This window comes from Maniola hyperantus, chromosome 25 (genome assembly GCF_902806685.2).
Source record: "Maniola hyperantus chromosome 25, iAphHyp1.2, whole genome shotgun sequence".
NCBI lineage: Eukaryota > Metazoa > Arthropoda > Insecta > Lepidoptera > Nymphalidae > Maniola > Maniola hyperantus.
Window position 1 is genome coordinate 3,191,486 of NC_048560.1, and position 18,799 is coordinate 3,210,284.

The 18,799-nt window shown below is 38.5% G+C and overlaps 1 protein-coding gene across 25 annotated transcripts in view; it reads right to left on the reverse strand.

The window, feature by feature from the left end:
* RyR (Ryanodine receptor) overlaps positions 1-18,386 on the reverse strand; it is a 127,415-nt gene extending 109,029 nt beyond the window's left edge. For 23 of the 25 annotated variants that reach the window (XM_069507062.1, XM_069507063.1, XM_069507061.1 and 20 more), the window contains exons 1-2: positions 878-1,030; positions 342-532 (exon numbers count right to left, since the gene is read on the reverse strand). In XM_069507062.1, coding sequence (XP_069363163.1) covers positions 342-532; positions 878-937 — 251 coding nt within the window. In that variant the 5' untranslated portion in view covers positions 938-1,030. The other 2 variants (XM_034981626.2, XM_069507040.1) reach the window with 2 other exon arrangements.
* Positions 18,387-18,799: the final 413 nt, after the last annotated feature.

Genomic DNA, 18,799 nt, shown 5'->3' on the forward strand with positions numbered 1-18,799 from the left:
ATCCCAGGGGCAGGCAACTTTTTACCCGTGAAAATCAAAAAAAATCCACAGGACTCTTAAAGCCCTATTCGTTTACCCGATTTACATGAATTTGGTACAGAGGCAGCTTGCGTCCCGGAATTTCACATAGAAGCATAGATTACTTTGTATTCCGGAAAATCAAAAAGTTCCCACGGAATTAAAAAAACCTAAATTCCGCGAAGACCAAGTCACGGGCATTATGGTTGGTCACTCAAAATAGTTAAAGCGCACTAAGTTTTTTGTCTTTATCATTTGTATGGAATCACGTAACAGAGAGAGCCCTGTACTAACTTCTTTCCGTGGATAGTGTATAGATTTACCTCGACACATGATCGACCAGCTGGGTCTGCAGCAATAGATTCTTCCCCGGCAGCAGATAGTCACAGATGTTGTTCTGTGAAGACCTCACGGCAACTCCGTTACCGACGCAGAGGGAACACAGCACGTCGAGGACTTTTGGGTCTCTGCCGTGCTTTTCTAACAGCGATATGATCACTTTTATGTGTTCATCCTGTGAAGATAACAAATAATTAAGATAATAATCAAGGCGTATAGCAGGATGCTGAGCTGGAACCGTTTCTCAGGTTGTGCCACACAGGATACGGCTTATTCCGGCACTTCTTCTGCTTGAGGCATTCTGACTTTAATGCTCAAGTGGAAGAAGTGCCGGGACAACTAACTCTTAGTTATAGGATGTGATGTGTGGCACAATTTAAGAAATATATTTTTATCTTTCTTTCTAATTTATAGTTTCCAAAAATCCCCCACTTGCCCTACATCTTATTGACAACTTTATAAACTAGAAAGAAAGAAAAACGCCCGCACATTAGAGCGCATTATGTTGTCCTTAACTCACCCTCATCATGTTCAGAGCCTCTGGCGAGTCGATGAGGACGCAATGCAGCACGTTCAGCATACCAGTTCCCTCCCTCGACGCTTGCGATCCAAGACGGGAGAACAGCCAGTTCAGACGGTTGGAGTTAGCGAACTGAGCACAGTTTGTGTGGTTGCCCTTAACTTGCCCTCATCATGTTCAGAGCCTCTGGCGAGTCGATGAGGACGCAATGCAGCACGTTCAGCATACCAGTTCCCTCCCTCGACGCTTGCGATCCAAGACGGGAGAACAGCCAGTTCAGACGGTTGGAGTTAGCGAACTGAGCACAGTTTGTGTGGTTGCCCTTAACTTGCCCTCATCATGTTCAGAGCCTCTGGCGAGTCGATGAGGACGCAATGCAGCACGTCCAGCATACCAGTTCCCTCCCCCGATGCTTGCGATTCAAGACGGGAGAACAGCCAGTTCAGACGGTTGGAGTTAGCGAACTGAGCACAGTTTGTGTGGTTGCCCTTAACTTACCCTCATCATGTTCAGAGCCTCTGGCGAGTCGATGAGGACGCAATGCAGCACGTCCAGCATACCAGTTCCCTCCCCCGACGCTTGCGATCCAAGACGGGAGAACAGCCAGTTCAGACGATTGGAGTTGGCGAACTGAGCACAGTTTGTGTGGTTGCCCTTGATTATTGCCGCTGAAAGTGTTTATTGTGTTATTGGGAATAATCAACTACTAGATTTCTATCGCATGTATGTCATCATTATCATTGTTCCGTACCATCGTACAAGAAACAACACTTTTTTGTGACGTAACCACAAATTCACGGTTTTCGGATTTTTCCCTTTACTATTGCTATAAGACATTGCTACCTGCCAAATTTTTCAATTCTATCAGTGTACTCTATAGGTTTTGATTCCCTTACGGGTATTAACAGACAGACAATGAAGTGTCCTATACGGGTTCTCCTTTTTTTCTGGAGATACAAAACCTTAAAGGTGGTACTATGTATACCTAGGTCCCCTTTCTATTTCTAAATACATAAAAGGAAAAGGTGACTGAGTGACTGATCTATTAACGCACAGCTCAAACTACTGGACGGATCGGGCTGAAATTTGGCATGCATGCTACGAGGGTTGCAAACGCGCCCAGGTGTGAGAAGAGCCTACAACAAACTCACAATTAAAGGTATATTACCCAAAAGTTGGTACAAATAAACAGATATCATGTCCCAACTCTGTCCAGACTCGTCTCCCGCCAAGAACCCAGCGAGGAACCCCTGGGACGTGATGACGTTGATCTTGTCTATCGCTTCCAGGATCAGGTTGAGGATGCCTTCCTCTTGGAACAGGTCCTGACGGTTGCGGAGCGCACGGAATTTGTTTTGTTTCTCTTCGTGTTCTGAAGGTGATGGAAGATTATTTATTATTAAACTTTTAATTTTTAAAAGGAAACCATTTGCCTCGCCATATTGCGAAAAACCCGTGGAACTAATTTATACAAGACCTTATACTTAATTACCATAAACAATATACTAGTGGCGCCCCCAGAGCAAGTTTTTAATATTCCTGGTCAGGCTATACATAATATAAATGTGAAAGTGAGTCTGCCTGTCTGTCTATCGGTCTTCCTGTCTGCTAGCTTTTCACGGCCCAACAGTTTCTCCGATTTTGATGAAGTTTGATACAGAGTTACATCCCGGGGAAGGACATAGGCTATAATTTTTGTCCCGGAAAATCAAAGAGTTCCCACGGGATTTAAAAAAAAAACCTAAATCCACGTGGATGATGTCGAGGGCATCATCATTATACCGGAACGCTAAATTGCTTGGCGGCACGGTTAGGGTTGTAAATAGCCACGGCCGAAGTCTCCCACCAGAGTAGAACAGAAATTTAGAAATTATAAAATTCCAAACCCCTCGCGGGAATCGAACCTGGGACTTCCCACTAATAAGACAACAGCGCTTACCACTACGCCAGGGAAGTCGCCAAAGCGATAACGATTCAGAGATAAACAAAACTTACCCATATCTTCATCTGGTTGCGCAAAGTAATTGATCAGATCCTCCAAGCACATGACCATTTCACCCAGATTGACTGACGCGAAGAACATCGAGTGACGTCGGTTCTCTTGCAGAGTTTCAAGGCCACTGCAAAGAAGTTTTTAAATTAGAAAAGTTTTGGACTGAGCAATAGTCTCATAGACTTGCAGCTTGCCTCGATGTTTAAACTGTCTGATAGGCTGAGAATTGCAATGATCACTGTATTTTCGACTTTTGTTGTTTCGTTGCGCATCTGTTGGCACTGGTTGGCTGACAAAATAAAGATATAAGTACCTAACTATAGTACGTGACGAACGCCCCGCTCACTCGCACAGCCCCCGCGCTAACCTGTACCCGTAGTACAAGATTTTACGTCTCACCAAACCAAACCAAATTCGAGAGTCGAAATACTTCCGCGTTACAGTAAAACGGACCTAAACAGCCTTGAATTGAAGTCAAATATTCAATGCCACTGATTTTAATTTCGCAATGTTTTCGCTTGGAGCGCTGGCTGTAGAAGTGTAGACAAACTTGAGCTTTAAAACAAGGCATTTAAGATCCAGTTTACTGTAACGCGGAAGTATTTCGACTCTCGAATTTGGTTTGGTTTGGTGAAACGTAAAATCTTGTACTACGGGTACTGGTGCGGGTGAGCGCGGGTGACGTGCGGGGCGTCCCCCCGCCTCATACCCCGTTTGCCATCTCGACCTGTCGCGTACAGTTCTTGCAATATAAAAGCGTATTTGTTTTCTGACCATTAAGAAGCTGATAAAAACTTGTAATACTTACGTAATAAATTTAGTAAACAATGAAGAACACTTCCTAATAACTCTAGCAGTTCTAGATTCTTCCTCCTGTGATCTAGAGAAGTCTAATCCGTCGTCCATCTTGCCCTCTTCGTGTAGGATAGCTTGCTTCTCTTCTACTTTACCGACGCCTTTCTTCTTTGTCTCGTAAGACTGGAACGATAACAATCCCTTTCATTATGCCTTTGAAATCTTAATAATATAAAAGGAAAAACTGTCTGACTGATCTATCAATGCAAAGCTCAAACTACGCTATTTATTACGATTGCCATCTCAACCTGTCGCGTACTATAGGTTAAACACAAAAATATATAACATAGTTTGCCAGGCTAAGCCACCCATTTTAAGCTTACCAACTTCATTTTTATCATTCTACCATAATTACACCACAATAAGATAAAAACTCATTATAATAACCTTAGAATAATGGTTGGTGGCTCAAAATGGTTAGCGTCCATTGAGATTTGTGTCTCTATCATTTGTATGGGATAACAGAGTGAGCTACTAGTATACTAATTTCTTTCCGCGGATAGGGTATAGTTAGATATATTTACCTTATAAGACAGCCACAGTCCTGTTTCGGAATGCTGTACAATGACAGTGGAGTCACCATACTTGATGATGGGAGCTCCTATGATCTCCAAGTCTTTGTCTTCTAGAACCACCTTCTGGTCGTCTTTCTCTTGGCGGAGGCAGAAAGCGCAAGATGCTGTTGTCGCTTCTTCTCTGTAAATGTTATAATATACGATTTTACTTTATGACTGCCGCATAAGAAAGTTCAGAGTCACTCAGCGGGCGATGGAGAGAGATGCTTGAAGTTTATCTACGAGATCAAATCAGAAATGAGGAGATTCAGAGTAACCGACGTAGCTCAACGAGTTGCAAAGTGATCTATGGCCTCATAAGAAAGCTCAGAGTCACATATGGTCCTTCGAACCGGATCTTAACCAGTGACCTATAGATGTCTTACCTGCTAATCAAATACAGCTCGTTCTGGTCGTTGACCCCGAGGTACCGTCCCGTCGTGATGTGTCGTATCCTCATAGGGTGGTACCAGTTGATGAAGCCGCCCGCCCACTTGGTGCGCGCCAGCTCCAGGCGCCAGAGCGAGCGAGCTTGCGACATCACTGATCCACCTTCGTATACTACAATACTGGAAAGGACGAAAAATAATTTCATTAATTGTACCTAGTGTTTTTTTTTCAAATAAGAGTTGGTTCGACAGTGTGCATGTGTGGAAAAAAAGTCTGGCACAACTGACGTCGAAGCTGGTCGAAGTGCACCAGACACCCAGGTGGTGAGGGTGAAATTGCTTACGGTGGCGTGCGGTGCGGTTGTAGAAAAAGGAAAGTTTATTTTACGTATTGTAACATTTTTTATTACTTTGACCTTTAAAAATATTTAACTCCAAGTTCCAATACTGGTATTGCGGGGTCATAAGGGCTCATATAAGAATAATAATTAATTAACAATTAATTATTATTACATAAAAGGTTTTCAAAACCCTTCGATTTCCTGATCACTAGATACAGGAACTACAAAAGCTGTATAACAAAAAGTGGTAAGAAAATACATTGCTTGCGTTTGTATGATCCTAGCCTATAATAAGGAAAGCTATTTGGTCAGTTCGATTAGGGTCCTAAAAATACTATACCATGGTGTAGGTATTAATTGCGAATGTATCATACAAACTCACTTCTGTCCGCCGTCTCCGCTCCACGTGCTCGGTATGGTAAGGCACTCGTCGCCTCCGTGGAAGAACCGGAGCACGTCCCCGCCGAACACGTACCCCACGTACTTCATGCGCGATATGCCAGTACCGTATGGTTGTACGGACCAGTGCGTCACGTGGAATGATGCGTTCACTATCGATACCTCGTTTTCTTTTGTCGTGTGCTGAAAAAGTAGGTACTCACATAGGTATGTACTTAGTGACTTTGTTTGCTGATTTACTGATAGATATTCTAATAAATATTTACGTGGTTGCCTCAATTTTAGGGTAAGCTTTTTCCCAGTTAAATCTATTATGAGAGACTTCTGATAGAGACTAATGCAGTTGCGATACTGCTTCTGGTCATAATTATACCTTTACCAAACTAACGATGATTTTGCATTACTAGCATCGATATAGACGCGATGCAGTAGTGCGATGGAGTCACATCGAATCGAAATACATCGATTGTCGCGAATCGCGACAGGTCGAGGTGGTAACCGGGGTGTGAGGCGGAGCGTTCCCACCCCATGCGGTGCGATGCCGCACGACGTCGATGACGCAGCGGCACCGCTCAGGCGCCGCACAGCTAACGCAAGGCATCGTGTGGCTTCACTCTAACGAAATGGGCTACTGAATTGCTGCAAAAACTTGCCGTGGGTGACCTTATTTGAAGGGGAAAAAACCACAGACTTACCAAGTATCTTTCTGTAGCAACGGACACAAGAATCAAGTCGTCACCAACTCGCACCTTTTCACCCTCAGACCTGAGAATAACAAATTACATCACATAAATTTCTCCGCGAGGCGTCAGCTGTATCTCATGGTAAAGAGGCTGTATTGTCACAGTTATCTCCAGCAATCATAGTTCAAAAAACCGATGAACGTTAGGTCCCAAGGTGTTAGAATAGCTACCTCGTAGCGGAGAGCGTAGAAGACACCAAGGTGGATAGATGACATCAAACAAGTTCTTCTTCTCCTTCTAATTACCCAATAAAAAAATGACGCGGGCGGCGGCGCAAAACGTGGCGTGTGGAAGTCCCTACAAAAACCCGTAGATATCCAGCAGTGGACGTCTATCGACTGATGATGATATCTAATGGTTATAAGACGTCCACCTCCTATTCGGAAGGTTGGAGGTTCGATCCCTGGCGCCTCTGACTTTTTGGAGTTATATGCGTTCTAAGCGATTAAAATAATAAAACTTGCTTTAACGGCGAGGAAAAACATCGTGAGGAAGCATCATGCCTGAGAGTTCTTCTCAAAGGTGTGTGAAGTCTGCCAATCCGCACTTGGCCATGCGTGGTGGACTGTGGCCAAATCCCTCTCATTCTGAGATTCTTGCTTAGTAGTGAGCCGTGTCCATCATGCGTCCGTGTCCGTGATGCTTTTACTCTGAATTGAATTACCTCTGTTTGCTAGCAGGGTGCAGCGTCCACCAGCATGCCTCGCCATGCGAATGCTCCTGCAGGCCGACGTCGAACGCCAGCTTGTCTTGAGATGATGATGTTGATAGACATGCCAGGTACTAGAAAATAATAACAGTTTTGGTGATATTTGTTGCGTTTGAGCGTAGAAACTTCTGTAATCTTAGCGCATAGCTACCTACTATAGTATTTTTCTTTTGTTTTTTAAAATAATATAACTATTTTATTCAAATTCTAAGCAAAACTTTTTTCAATTAGACAACCGATTCAAGATATTAAGACACTAGTCAACGCATTTTAAACTGAGCCGTCGAGTTACCTACCTGTCTGTTTCGCTCGCACTTACCTACGACCTGTAAGTGTGAACGAAATAGACAGATAACTTGACGACTCAGTTTAAAATGCGTCGACTATAGATCCAGAGATTACCCTACAAACAAACTTACAAAGTTATCTCATTATTAAGGTTCTATGTAGTTTAAAGAAGTAAAATTTCGAATGAAATGCATACCATGTCACTGTTGAGATGACGTAGTAGAATAGCATTGCCGTAAAGTAGTGTTCTATGGCCGGAACCAGTGCCTTTACCCTGAAAAAAAACTCTACATTAAAAAAATATTTTATATGAGAAAATTTTATTTAATAAAAAAATCTTTAACAAAACAAAATTTAAAAGTCATATTTTAACGATTAGCGTGAGGATGTTAATCTGTTTTAGGTGTAAAGTGAAATAAATTGCAATGAAAAAAAGTAAAAAAATAGATACCTACATACATAAAATGTAAGAATTAATAAAAAAAATCTTATAAACTTAAGTTTGTAAAATTTTGTAAATACTTGCTTGTAAGCGTATTATAAGCTAGATTTACTGTAAGAATAAAGTAAAAAAATAGAAATATTGATGTAAAATCTATCAATTTCATGCGACAGAGAAGTAAATTTTCTGTTAAAAATGTAGCATGCGTTGTTTTCACTACTAAATAAATCTTATTTTAATTGTGCCTCTATTCAAAGTAAAAGTGTTTTCTATCTTATTAGATAATTATACATTATAATATTATAATTATGAAGTTATGCCGTATAAGTATAATAAGCTGTATTGAATTAATATGTTATAAATTATGCGATAAACATTCGAGTAGAGTCTTTAATATCATTATTGTTTTTATTGTTAATATTTAACTAATAAGTATAAATAATGTACCTATATTATGTTCAAATAGTGTTTTATGTATTATAAATACAAATATATAAGTAAAAAACAAGAATTTGGGAAGATAAAAAATATATCTACTATTTTAATTTAACTGCACTTTTTGTTATAATATTATATTAATTTTTATTTATAAGATTCGAAATTGAATTTAAAAAAGCTAAAAACATTTTAAAAATATAATTATGATTTAAAGAAGCTGATAATAAGTATTATTATTATCAAAACATTATTGATGAAAAGTTACCTATAGTTCGCGACAGGTCAACATGGCAATCAGGGTCCCGCCCCGGACACCCGCACATTCCCCGCGCTAACACAGTGCGGGATAGCCTAGGTGTGCGGGGCGTCCCCCCGCCTCATACCATCCGAGTTACCATCGGTTACCATCTTGACCTGTCGCGTACTATGCATGAAATGGTAATATGAATTTGTTATTGCAAGAATATTATATCCTTAGCTAAAAAATCTCCCAAAATTTTGAATATGTAGGTATATAAATATTATTTGTGATTATCCAATCACATATTATTATGTGATCTAAAATTTAAAATATCATGCAAGAAATCACATCAAATCATATCTTAAACAAAATTTCTAATTCATTGAAACAACGAAAACTATTAAATAGAATTAAAATTAAATTAAATTTAAAATTTATTTATTTATTATTTATTTATTTAAAGGGATAGGTACACCGTGTAATTTATTAAAAAAAAATTAGAAATTTTTGTAAGATATATTAAATCATTATTTATTCATTATGACTACAATAATTAGAGTAGATATATGAGTAATGAGTATGTTTAAGATATAATTTGGTATGACATTTGTTACCAATATTTCATGTTTGTATGTGTACTCACTACTAAGTTTTCTTTGCCCTGTAAAATTTAAATACGAAAGCAGTACGTAAAAATGGCTAACATTATTCACAAATGAAAACATTTATGTTAAAACACAAGTGATTATTTATTTAACGTGGTGTAGGTATAAATATAGAATATACAGGTGTAACTAGAACGCTAGCAAATACTTAGCGTTATCGTTATACTACCAAAACACAATCCAATACCAATAACCATTTACCTCATTTTGTAGTTTTAGTGATTTCGTATTTTTCAACCCCGCATTGTATAGCGTGCAAAACTCGGGTCTATGCCCCGCCAACGACGTGGCATTGACTCCGAATGGCTTGCTTACAAAACGTTCCTTGACCTCTAGCGTCCGTCAGATGTTTCATTTACAATATATCGTAAACTTTTACAAAATATAGGTTTCTTTTTTTTGGATATTTTCGCGTTTTTTTTTTGGTGTTATCATATCAGTAATCATCAGTAGTATCACCTGTCTTCGTTTTTGGTAGCGTTCTGGTTACACCCTGTATGTATAAGATTTGTTGCTAAAAATCTTTCTTGGACATCACAATAGATTCTCGTTTTGTAACACGTTAAGAAAAAATATACAAAATCAGCTACAGTATAAGTATGGTACTATTTAGAGGCTTGATTTATTTCATATGTGGTTCACAATCGATTTGACATCGAAAACCAAAGCAATAGTAGGTCAACTTAAACATGTTACAAAATCGGAATCATCAAATAAACATTAACCATAATAAGTAATATATAAAAGATATAATATTTTAGTGAAACATTTTATTTGAAAATTATTTAAAGGTTCATAAAATATAGTACTTAGTATAAGTAAAGGTTTCAATTGTTAATTTTATCTAATTTACACGTCTCTATTAAAGTATATTTAATGTAACGAAAGTATAGGTAATACTTACAGTTTCTGACCCAGCCGCTGTCACTAATTCTTGTAGAGCTCTTACTGACAAGGCCTAGAAATAAAATATTATGTACTTAGAAATTAGAATATATGAAATAAAATATTATGTACTTGTGAATAAATACTGTAGGAACAGTACTTCACATATGGAGTACTGCTCTCACGTTTGGGCCGGAGCACCCCAGTACCAACTCCTTCCATTTGATCGGATCCAAAGGCGGGCTGTTCGACTTGTGGACGATCCCAAACTAACCGGCTCGTTGGAAAGCCTGGAACACCGCAGAGACGTAAGCTCTCTTTGCGTGTTCTATCGCCTCTATAATGAGGAGTTATCTGAAGAGTTTTTTGATCTCATTCCACCCTCCTTTTTTTACAACTGCACCGTACGCTTCCGCAAACAATTCCACCCTCACCACCTGGGTGTCTGGTGCACTTCGATTACCCGTTGTGCCAGATACTTTTTTCCACGCACATGCAAACTGTGGAATCAACTCCCTTCGGCGATGTTCCCATTAGATTACAACAGGGGGTTATTCAAGGGGCGGACCAACAAATTCCTGAAAGGCCAGCAACGCATTGGTGGTTCCTCCGGTACTGCAAATGTTCATGGGCGGCGGTAATCACTTAACATCGTGACCAGCTGCTCGTTTGCTCGCCATTTTTATTTAAAAAAATTGTTTATTGCAAACGTATACCCATGATCCAACTACTTATAATAGATAAAAGGGTGTAAGTACTTAAATAAAAAGGTACATAAAACTAAAATTAAACTAACAAGAAAGCGCGTGCCAGACCTTTGTTATTATATAAAAGCTGAAAGTTTATCTGCGTAACGTCCCCAACACTGGGAGGAACGTTTGTTGTTTGTTTGGATCACGATGGCTTTGGGAGATAACAGGTAAAAAAGGTGTAAAAAATCTTACATCAAAGTAGATCTACCTAGACCTTTATTAAAGTAGGCGGCAGAAAGTAATGTACATCGACCTTTATAGCAGATTTGTAGAACATTGTCTCTTTCGTTGAGACCGACAAAACATCATATAGGTGTGAGTGACAGAGACAACGCTTTACAAAGCTGAAATGTCTTTCTAAAGACCGATGTACATTACTTTCTGCCGCGTTCTGTACCTGTTATCTTTCAAAGCCATCATAATCCAAACAAACGTTCCATCCCAGTGTTGGGGACAATACGCAGAGAAACTTTCAGCTTTTATAAAGTAACGAGGGTCTGGCACGCGCTGGCTCTCTCTATTGTATTTACCTGTTCAATTACAAACACACACTGTGAAAGATCTGGAGGTATGTTCTTGTCTGCTATGTTCTCCAAAAAGCAGTGTCTGTTACCGAAACCTTCTGCCGCAAGACACACTCGCTCACCCGTTGCCGTGCAAGACAGACACACCATGTCTTCCTGTAAAAATACAATTTATTTAATTTTTTTTTAATTTTTTAATTTTTTATTTAACAGGAAAACTTACAGCTAATATGAAAAAATGAATAGGTAAAAACCGAAAAAGATTGAAGTTAATGACAAGTTTTCACAGATAGAATAAACATAAGAAAAACAAACAAACTCGACTGGGGGAGAGAAAATTCAGGGAAAAGTAGTAAAAACGAGCTCTGGCCAACGAATTATTTAACTAAATGTATGAGCGTTAAATAATTCATTGGCCAGAGCTTTCCGAATAGTGGTAGCAGTGATGCAAAATAGGCCTAAATTTTTGTCATTATTTCATCATCATTATAGTTTTATTTTAACTAGCTTATTCTCCCGACTTCGTCCGCGTGGACTATACAAATTTCAAACCCCTATTTCACCCCCTTAGGGGTTGAATTTTGAAAAACCCTTTCGCCTAAAACGCCTAAGTCATAATAGCTATTTGCATGCCAAATTTCAGCCCGATCCGTCCAGTTGTTTGAGCTGTGCGTTGATAGATCAGTCAGTCAGTCAGTCAGTCAGTTACCTTTTCCTTTTATATATTATTTAGATAATATTTTGGCTTTGTTGACCGTTGTCTCTGTCACTCATACCTATGTGACGTTTTGTCGGTCTCAACGACAGCCTAGACAACGCTCTACGAAACCGCTATCTCTTTCTAAAGGTCGAAGTACAATATTTTCTGCCGCGTTCTGTACGTGTTTGTAGCGTGGATTGGACTAAGCCGTTATTTTAAAACAATGACGTAAACTGCAATATTATTATTAAATCTTAAAATTAGCCTCCCTACGTTTCATTCTAGCCAATTCTACGTTGCATTCAAAATGATGCACAATTTGATGAAGCCAGTTTCGTATCTCATCATCATCACGATCAACCTTGATCACCCCATCGCCGGTTCACTACTAAGCATGGGTCTCCTCTAGGAATCATCTCATTACCACTTCAGCTTCTCAACCCGCTGAGCTGGTACAGTTACTCTGGTTCTCCTCATGTCTGATTTAACCAATTGACGACAAATAAGTTGTTAACTCTTATTATTACAATATTGCATGTGAAATGTATTCTATTTTGGCGCGCTTGTTGTCGCTTGGCGCTGGGATCTGGCGATCCACGCCAAATGTCATTGGTGTATCGCGCTACCTATTTATAGGACTAGGCACCTACCTATACGGAATTATTCTTTACATTACGAGAGAATCTTTGAATGACTCATTCAATGACGAACATTAGTTTTGTGTAGGTACAAAGTATGCCACTAAAATGGCCCCCCGACCGAATTTTGGCCACCGACGACGGCCAATCTCCATAGAGATTAGCCAACAGTTTAGCCAAAGAGATTATTTTTTCTGTCATTTGTATTGGATTACGAAAAGACAGAGCGGTACATTAACTTCTTTCAGTGAATAGAGTATAACTTCCTGAACGATCTACCCCTGGCGACAAAGTCAATTTTGGCGCGCGAATGAACTGGTAATTGGTTTCTGTGAGTCGATCAGGGCTGGTCATTTGGCTTCACAGAGCAATTTAATTCTGACTTTAGGTATAAGCTACTGAGTAAACAAACTCATCATGAGAGCACATTTTTTAAAAATTTGTGTTGTAGGTACTTATATGCCAAAGTACCTAAATAAAACCGAGTGTCATTAAAAAGGACGCTAAGTACTGGACTTTGGTGCCACTTTACTCTATAGTTGTCTATAAGTATGCGTCGTCATTCAGAATCAGACTTCCGCGGCCTTGGACAACCTTTGCACGCACATTACACAATCGTGGACTATCAAAGTAAGTTCTAAGCATATTAAAATAATCCATAAACCTCATTGTGCTTAGTATGAGATAGAATACCTCACTGATGTTGATCGAATTCGATCGTCGAATCACAATAACGTCAGAGTGCAATTTTTTTTACAACCTTGATTTAAAGTCGAAAATTGAATACCACCAATGTTAATTTCACAACATTTCTCCTTGGAGCACTGGCTATTGATATTTGGATTAACTTGAGTTATAAAACAAGGTAGTCATTATCCATTTTTTTTTATCGCTGGAATATTTCATCGCTCGAATTCTATAACGTTATACTGAGTACTACCACTTTTATAAGTTATGCTGATGTACCTACCTGGCGCGAAACAATCTCAGCCAATCATAGCGCACGTCGGTCCGCTTTTGGTTGTTGCCTACGCACCAACGCTATCTCATGCCTACGCACGATATAGCGTTAGCGAGATAGCAAGAGTCTCTGTTGTTCTTTTATTTATCCTAACGTCAAGCAATACAGTCTGTATTTTCTTTGGCGTAGGTGCATTCGGTTTTAGTCGACGTTAGATTGTGATTTACTGCACAAACGAAATACGATTTATAAAAGTGGTATAGTGCTGTAGTGAGATGTAAAATCTTATACTAAGCCTACAATTTAGAAATCACAGTGTTTAACAAGTTAACGACAAAGCCCTGACCCATTTACCCTGACCCGACATTTGATTGATTCACAGGGAAACTTATTAAGGTAACTTAGCGTGGAGCTGTAAGGCTTTCGTCGCGGCGTAAACACATACTACGAAGTACTACGCCGTAGCGGCGTAGAGTCTTATTTTTCATCCCTGACACTAAAAGACGGTGTTATAATAATTTTAGCTGTTACATTGTTAACACAATAAACGGTTTTATTAATTTATTTATTATTTACAAGGTAACCGCATACAAAAGTACTACGTGGTTCTACGCCGTAGCGGCGTAGAGTCTTATTTTTTACCCTCTATACTAAAAGAAGGTGTTAAGACGTGTATGCGGCATTTTGTCCTCTGACTGTTGTTGGCCACTATAGTCACTTGCAACATTAACTTACTAATTATTATTATTAACTTACTATTTTATGATTAACTGAAAGAGTATATTTACCTCTAAGAAACTACCTATACGTATACACCTATCTGAGGGGCGTGTGGCCTATAAAATATACATGCTTATGGCATGGTGAAGTATTATTGTATGGCAAATTATATTATTATAGTTGCGACAATGCATATCAATCGATTGCGATTGTGAGCCAAGTCGGTAATTGGATGGGTGACTGACTTTGAGATTCTTTGGCCTTTTCGTTTTCTCCTTGCCTGGGAGAGTAAGTAAGTTATGCAGTCGGGAAACGTATATACTACTGTAAAACCTACGAGTCGAAATTTTGTTCTCTTATTCGAGTTGTACCTATGAAGAATTTAAACGAACAGAACAACTACCACCTTGTCGAAAACTTGTTTGTGGAATTCCAAAAAACTTACCGTTCGTAAGAATGAGACATCATCTTGCTCGCTCGCTCCACCTTCCGCTTCCGCCATTTTGAATTTTCTTTCTTACTTAATTTTCCAAACTGACGCCTTTTTCAATCCCCTTCAACCGCATAGCTGTAACAAGAAAGAAAGAAACTTATAGATAAACTTAAGGGTTTAGTTAAAGTCGTTAAAGTGTAATAAAACCTAAACTTAACTTTTTATGAAGTAATTCTTTGCAAATAAAAACTGGCCAAGTGCGAGTCAGACTCTTGCACCAAGGGTTCCGTACTAGGGTATTTTTTTCAACATTTTACACGAGAAATCAAAAACTATGTATTATGCACAAAAATCTGGTATATAATGTTCAGGTACCTATAGTAATCTTACTTTGAAAATTGAAAATACTAATTACTTGTTCATAAACACATATATTTTTTTTGTGATATAACCCGTTTTGTGATATATAATATTCGTGGTTTTCAGGTCTTTTCTTTTACTTGTGCCATAAGACCTACCTACCTTCTAAATTTCATGAATCTAGGTCAACGAGAAGTACCCTATAGTTTTCTTAACAGACACGACAGACAGACGGACAGACGTACAGACAGACAGACAACGAAGTGATCCTATAAGGGTTCCTTATTTTTGAGGTATAGAACCCTAAAAATGATTATTTAAGTAGATTTATATATGGAGTATAGTGGACACTTTACTTGAAAAGGTAAAGTTTCCACGTATATATTCCACTTACAAAAAGAAAACGAAAAGCCTTTATCAATATGCTACTCACAATCCGCACTACACTATTTTAATACTTATTCTCGAAGATATAAAGTAGTAAATGGGTTATCGTGGACTCCATTCAGTGTTATTTTAATTTGAATCTTATTTTCAGGAACACAAAGGTTCAACTGCTTGTCATAACGAGGTAGAGCAATGTAATACGCACATTTAGTTCTGAAAATTACGAGGGCGGCTCATGACTACGGAATGTGTTCTCTTCAGAGAAAGTTATGTGATGCGGATTTCAGCGTTTGTGATTTTTTTAAGTAAGCATTTACTTTAAAAGCTCAAAGGAAGGAAGGAGGAAGCTTAAGAGTTCCCGTGGGATTTTCAAAAAACTAAATCCACGCGGACGAAGTCGCGGGCGTCATCTAGTTTTATTAATATTATAAATGCGAAAGTGTGTCTGTCTGGCTGTCTGTCTGTCTGTCTGCCTATCTGTCTGTCTGTCTGCTAGCTTTTCACGGCCCAATCGTTTAAACGATTATGATGAAATTTGGTACAGAGTTAGCTTATATCCCGGGGAAGGACATAGGCTACTTTTTATCCCGGAAAATTAAAGCGTTCCCATGGGATTTTCAAAAAGCTAAATCCACGCGGATGAAGTCGCGGGCATTATCTAGTTTTATAATAATTAATGGACTTGACCGAGATATGTCACAATTTTAATTTAAAGCCTCAACCTTTACCTACCCTATATACAAATCATTCTATACCCCACCCCAAAAACAATAATAAACCGAAACGTCCACACGAAAACCGGACCTATCTTAAAGTGCACAATAACTATAATCCTATCATCTATTTTATAAAACCGATATTGTATTGGCTAGTGTGCGGAACTGTCGTAAAAAGTGCGAGGTACGAAATATGGCAAATCCAACCTTTTTTTTGTAAATTTATCCGAAATGTAAGGTCAAAATATTCACAAATCACAAACACTAGCACTTTATACGTATTTTTTCATATAAATTACATGGCAAAAGTTAATTGTAACGCACAAAATGACGTAAACCCCACTCGCGTCTATAACGGCTGAATGCCGCATGAAACTGAAGTTCGAACTCTGAAATCCGCAAAGCTAAACCTTCGGGAATGTTCGGAATTGCTCGCCTGTTTCAGCAATTTCGATGTGCCACGGGACCTTGGGACCCTATGGGACATTGCATTATACGAATCGTTCCGTGAAAAGTTTAAAGAGATTGGTATACTCACATTTCCGTCTCAACTCTCAATACATTTACAGTAACATAGTCTTTGTTAGGTAGAACATTGATGTTTATCAAAGTGTGTGTGTGTGTATGTGTTTGTTACTGTTTCACGCAAAAACAGCTGGACAGATTTGGCTGTGGAATGGATATAGAATATTATACCTTGGATTAACTCATTCCGAAAGAGTTCTTAGACACTCATAAAATTAAACACTGTCTAAAACAATGGCTTTGTATTCAGCAGCCCAGAAGGTACCTATTTTAATAGTCACATTTTTACCTGCTTTTCCCAGTATAATCTGCTTTCCAAATCATTGATAAAGCCTTGACATAATAATAAGAGCAAAAAATTGATTACATGAAATAGATTTTTTTTTAAATTTTATTTAAGCAATAAACAATATTACCCCACTACCAAATATTTTTTTTCGGCTCTTTTTTGTGAGTGTGTTAACTTCTTTTTCCTATAACTATGTGCCGAACATATTGGGCCATTAGAGCCTTAGTTATAAAGTGACTCTAACACGCATTTAGAAGTGTTGAACTTATAAAGAAAGACTTTTAAAGGTCCTTCAAAGAAAAAAAGACTAATAAAAGAGTATAAGCAGACAGACGCTCAGACTTGACTCAGACAAAAACCAGTCATTTATATACTTACTACTTACTACAAAAACATCCTTATTTTTGTCCAAAAACAATTCGCTAGACAGAAAACTGTCGATCCACTATACTATGGAGGGTTTGGCAGTCTTCCAAATAACACAACATCGAAATAAATAAACTGATAATACCTATGTAAAAGTAAAGCTTTAAGAAAGCTATTCTGAATTAATTAAGATGTTCATTCGTTGAAACCAATCTTGAAATCTTGAGATTTATGATATTTATGGCAGGGTTTCTACCTACACTTCAAGGACATCTCTATATATAAAAATGAATCGCTAATTGTGTTGCTGATCGCAAATCTCGAGAACAGCTGAACCGATTTCGCTGATTCTTTTTTCATTATATTCTTTGAAGTACGGGGATGGTTCTTACGGAGAATTTTTTTTAAAAAATCCTGAAAAAGAATCGACTGTTAGGCGGTACGTAGTTCGCCGGGGCAGCTAGTTTCTAAATAATTAATCAGTACCCTTATTATAAATGCGAAAGTGTGTTTGTTTGTTGGTTTATCCTTGAATCACGTCGCAACGGTGCAACGGATTGACGTGATTTTTGCATGAGTATAAAGACCTGGAGAGTGACATAGGCTTTTTATGCCGGAAAATCAAAGAGTTCCCACGGGATTTTTAAAAAACCTAATTCCATGCGGATGAAGTCACGGGCATTAACTAGTATTAAAATACATAAGTAACATCAAAAATTGCGGAACTCAGGTTCACGAGATACAACTCGCTGTCAGACAGACGAGGCTTAGTAATAGGGTCCCGTTGCCGTCCTTCGGGAATGGAACCCTAGATAAATGTATTTTGGTCAGAAGTCACAATGTAGCTGTAGGTACCATGCCCAGAAGAACCAAAACGGCTGTTTCGGTTTGGATGAAAGTTTTCGTAGATACGGCGGCTACGCACTCATCCGATCCGAGTCCAAGAAAAAACGTCCCTTGTTTTGTATGGTAGCTTATAACATAATGTCGTAAATAATCGCTGGTATTCTCACGGATGACGGATAGAACTCGTATGACGGAAGTGCAGTGCGTAATCGCCGATACAAATATAACAAGAAAATACTTACCAATAAAATTGTCACAAATCCATAGAACACCTATCTTTGAATGCACTGGTCACACATTTTCACACACACATCTGAATGAAGCACAAAACCGTATTGTTAAACACTGAACGGTGTTATAAATAACAATAGTTACATCGGATAGTAGGTATAGGATTCTTAAAGACCAAATATATTTTTGATGTTGTATAGGAAATCCATGATATACAATGAAACGAAAGCTTAATTTGCTATAATCCGCTGAAACAGATCAAATCTGTACCCGTAGTACAAGATTTTACGTCTCACCAAACCAAACCAAATTCGAGAGTCGAAATACTTCCGCGTTACAGTAAAATGGACCTAAACAGCCTTGAATTGAAGTCAAATATACAATGCCACTGATTTTATTTTCGCAATGTTTCCGCTAGGAGCGCTGGCTGTAGAAGTGTAGACAAACTTGAGTTTTAAAACAAGGCATTTAGATCCAGTTTACTGTAACGCGGAAGTATTTCGACTCTCGAATTTGGTTTGGTTTGGTGAGA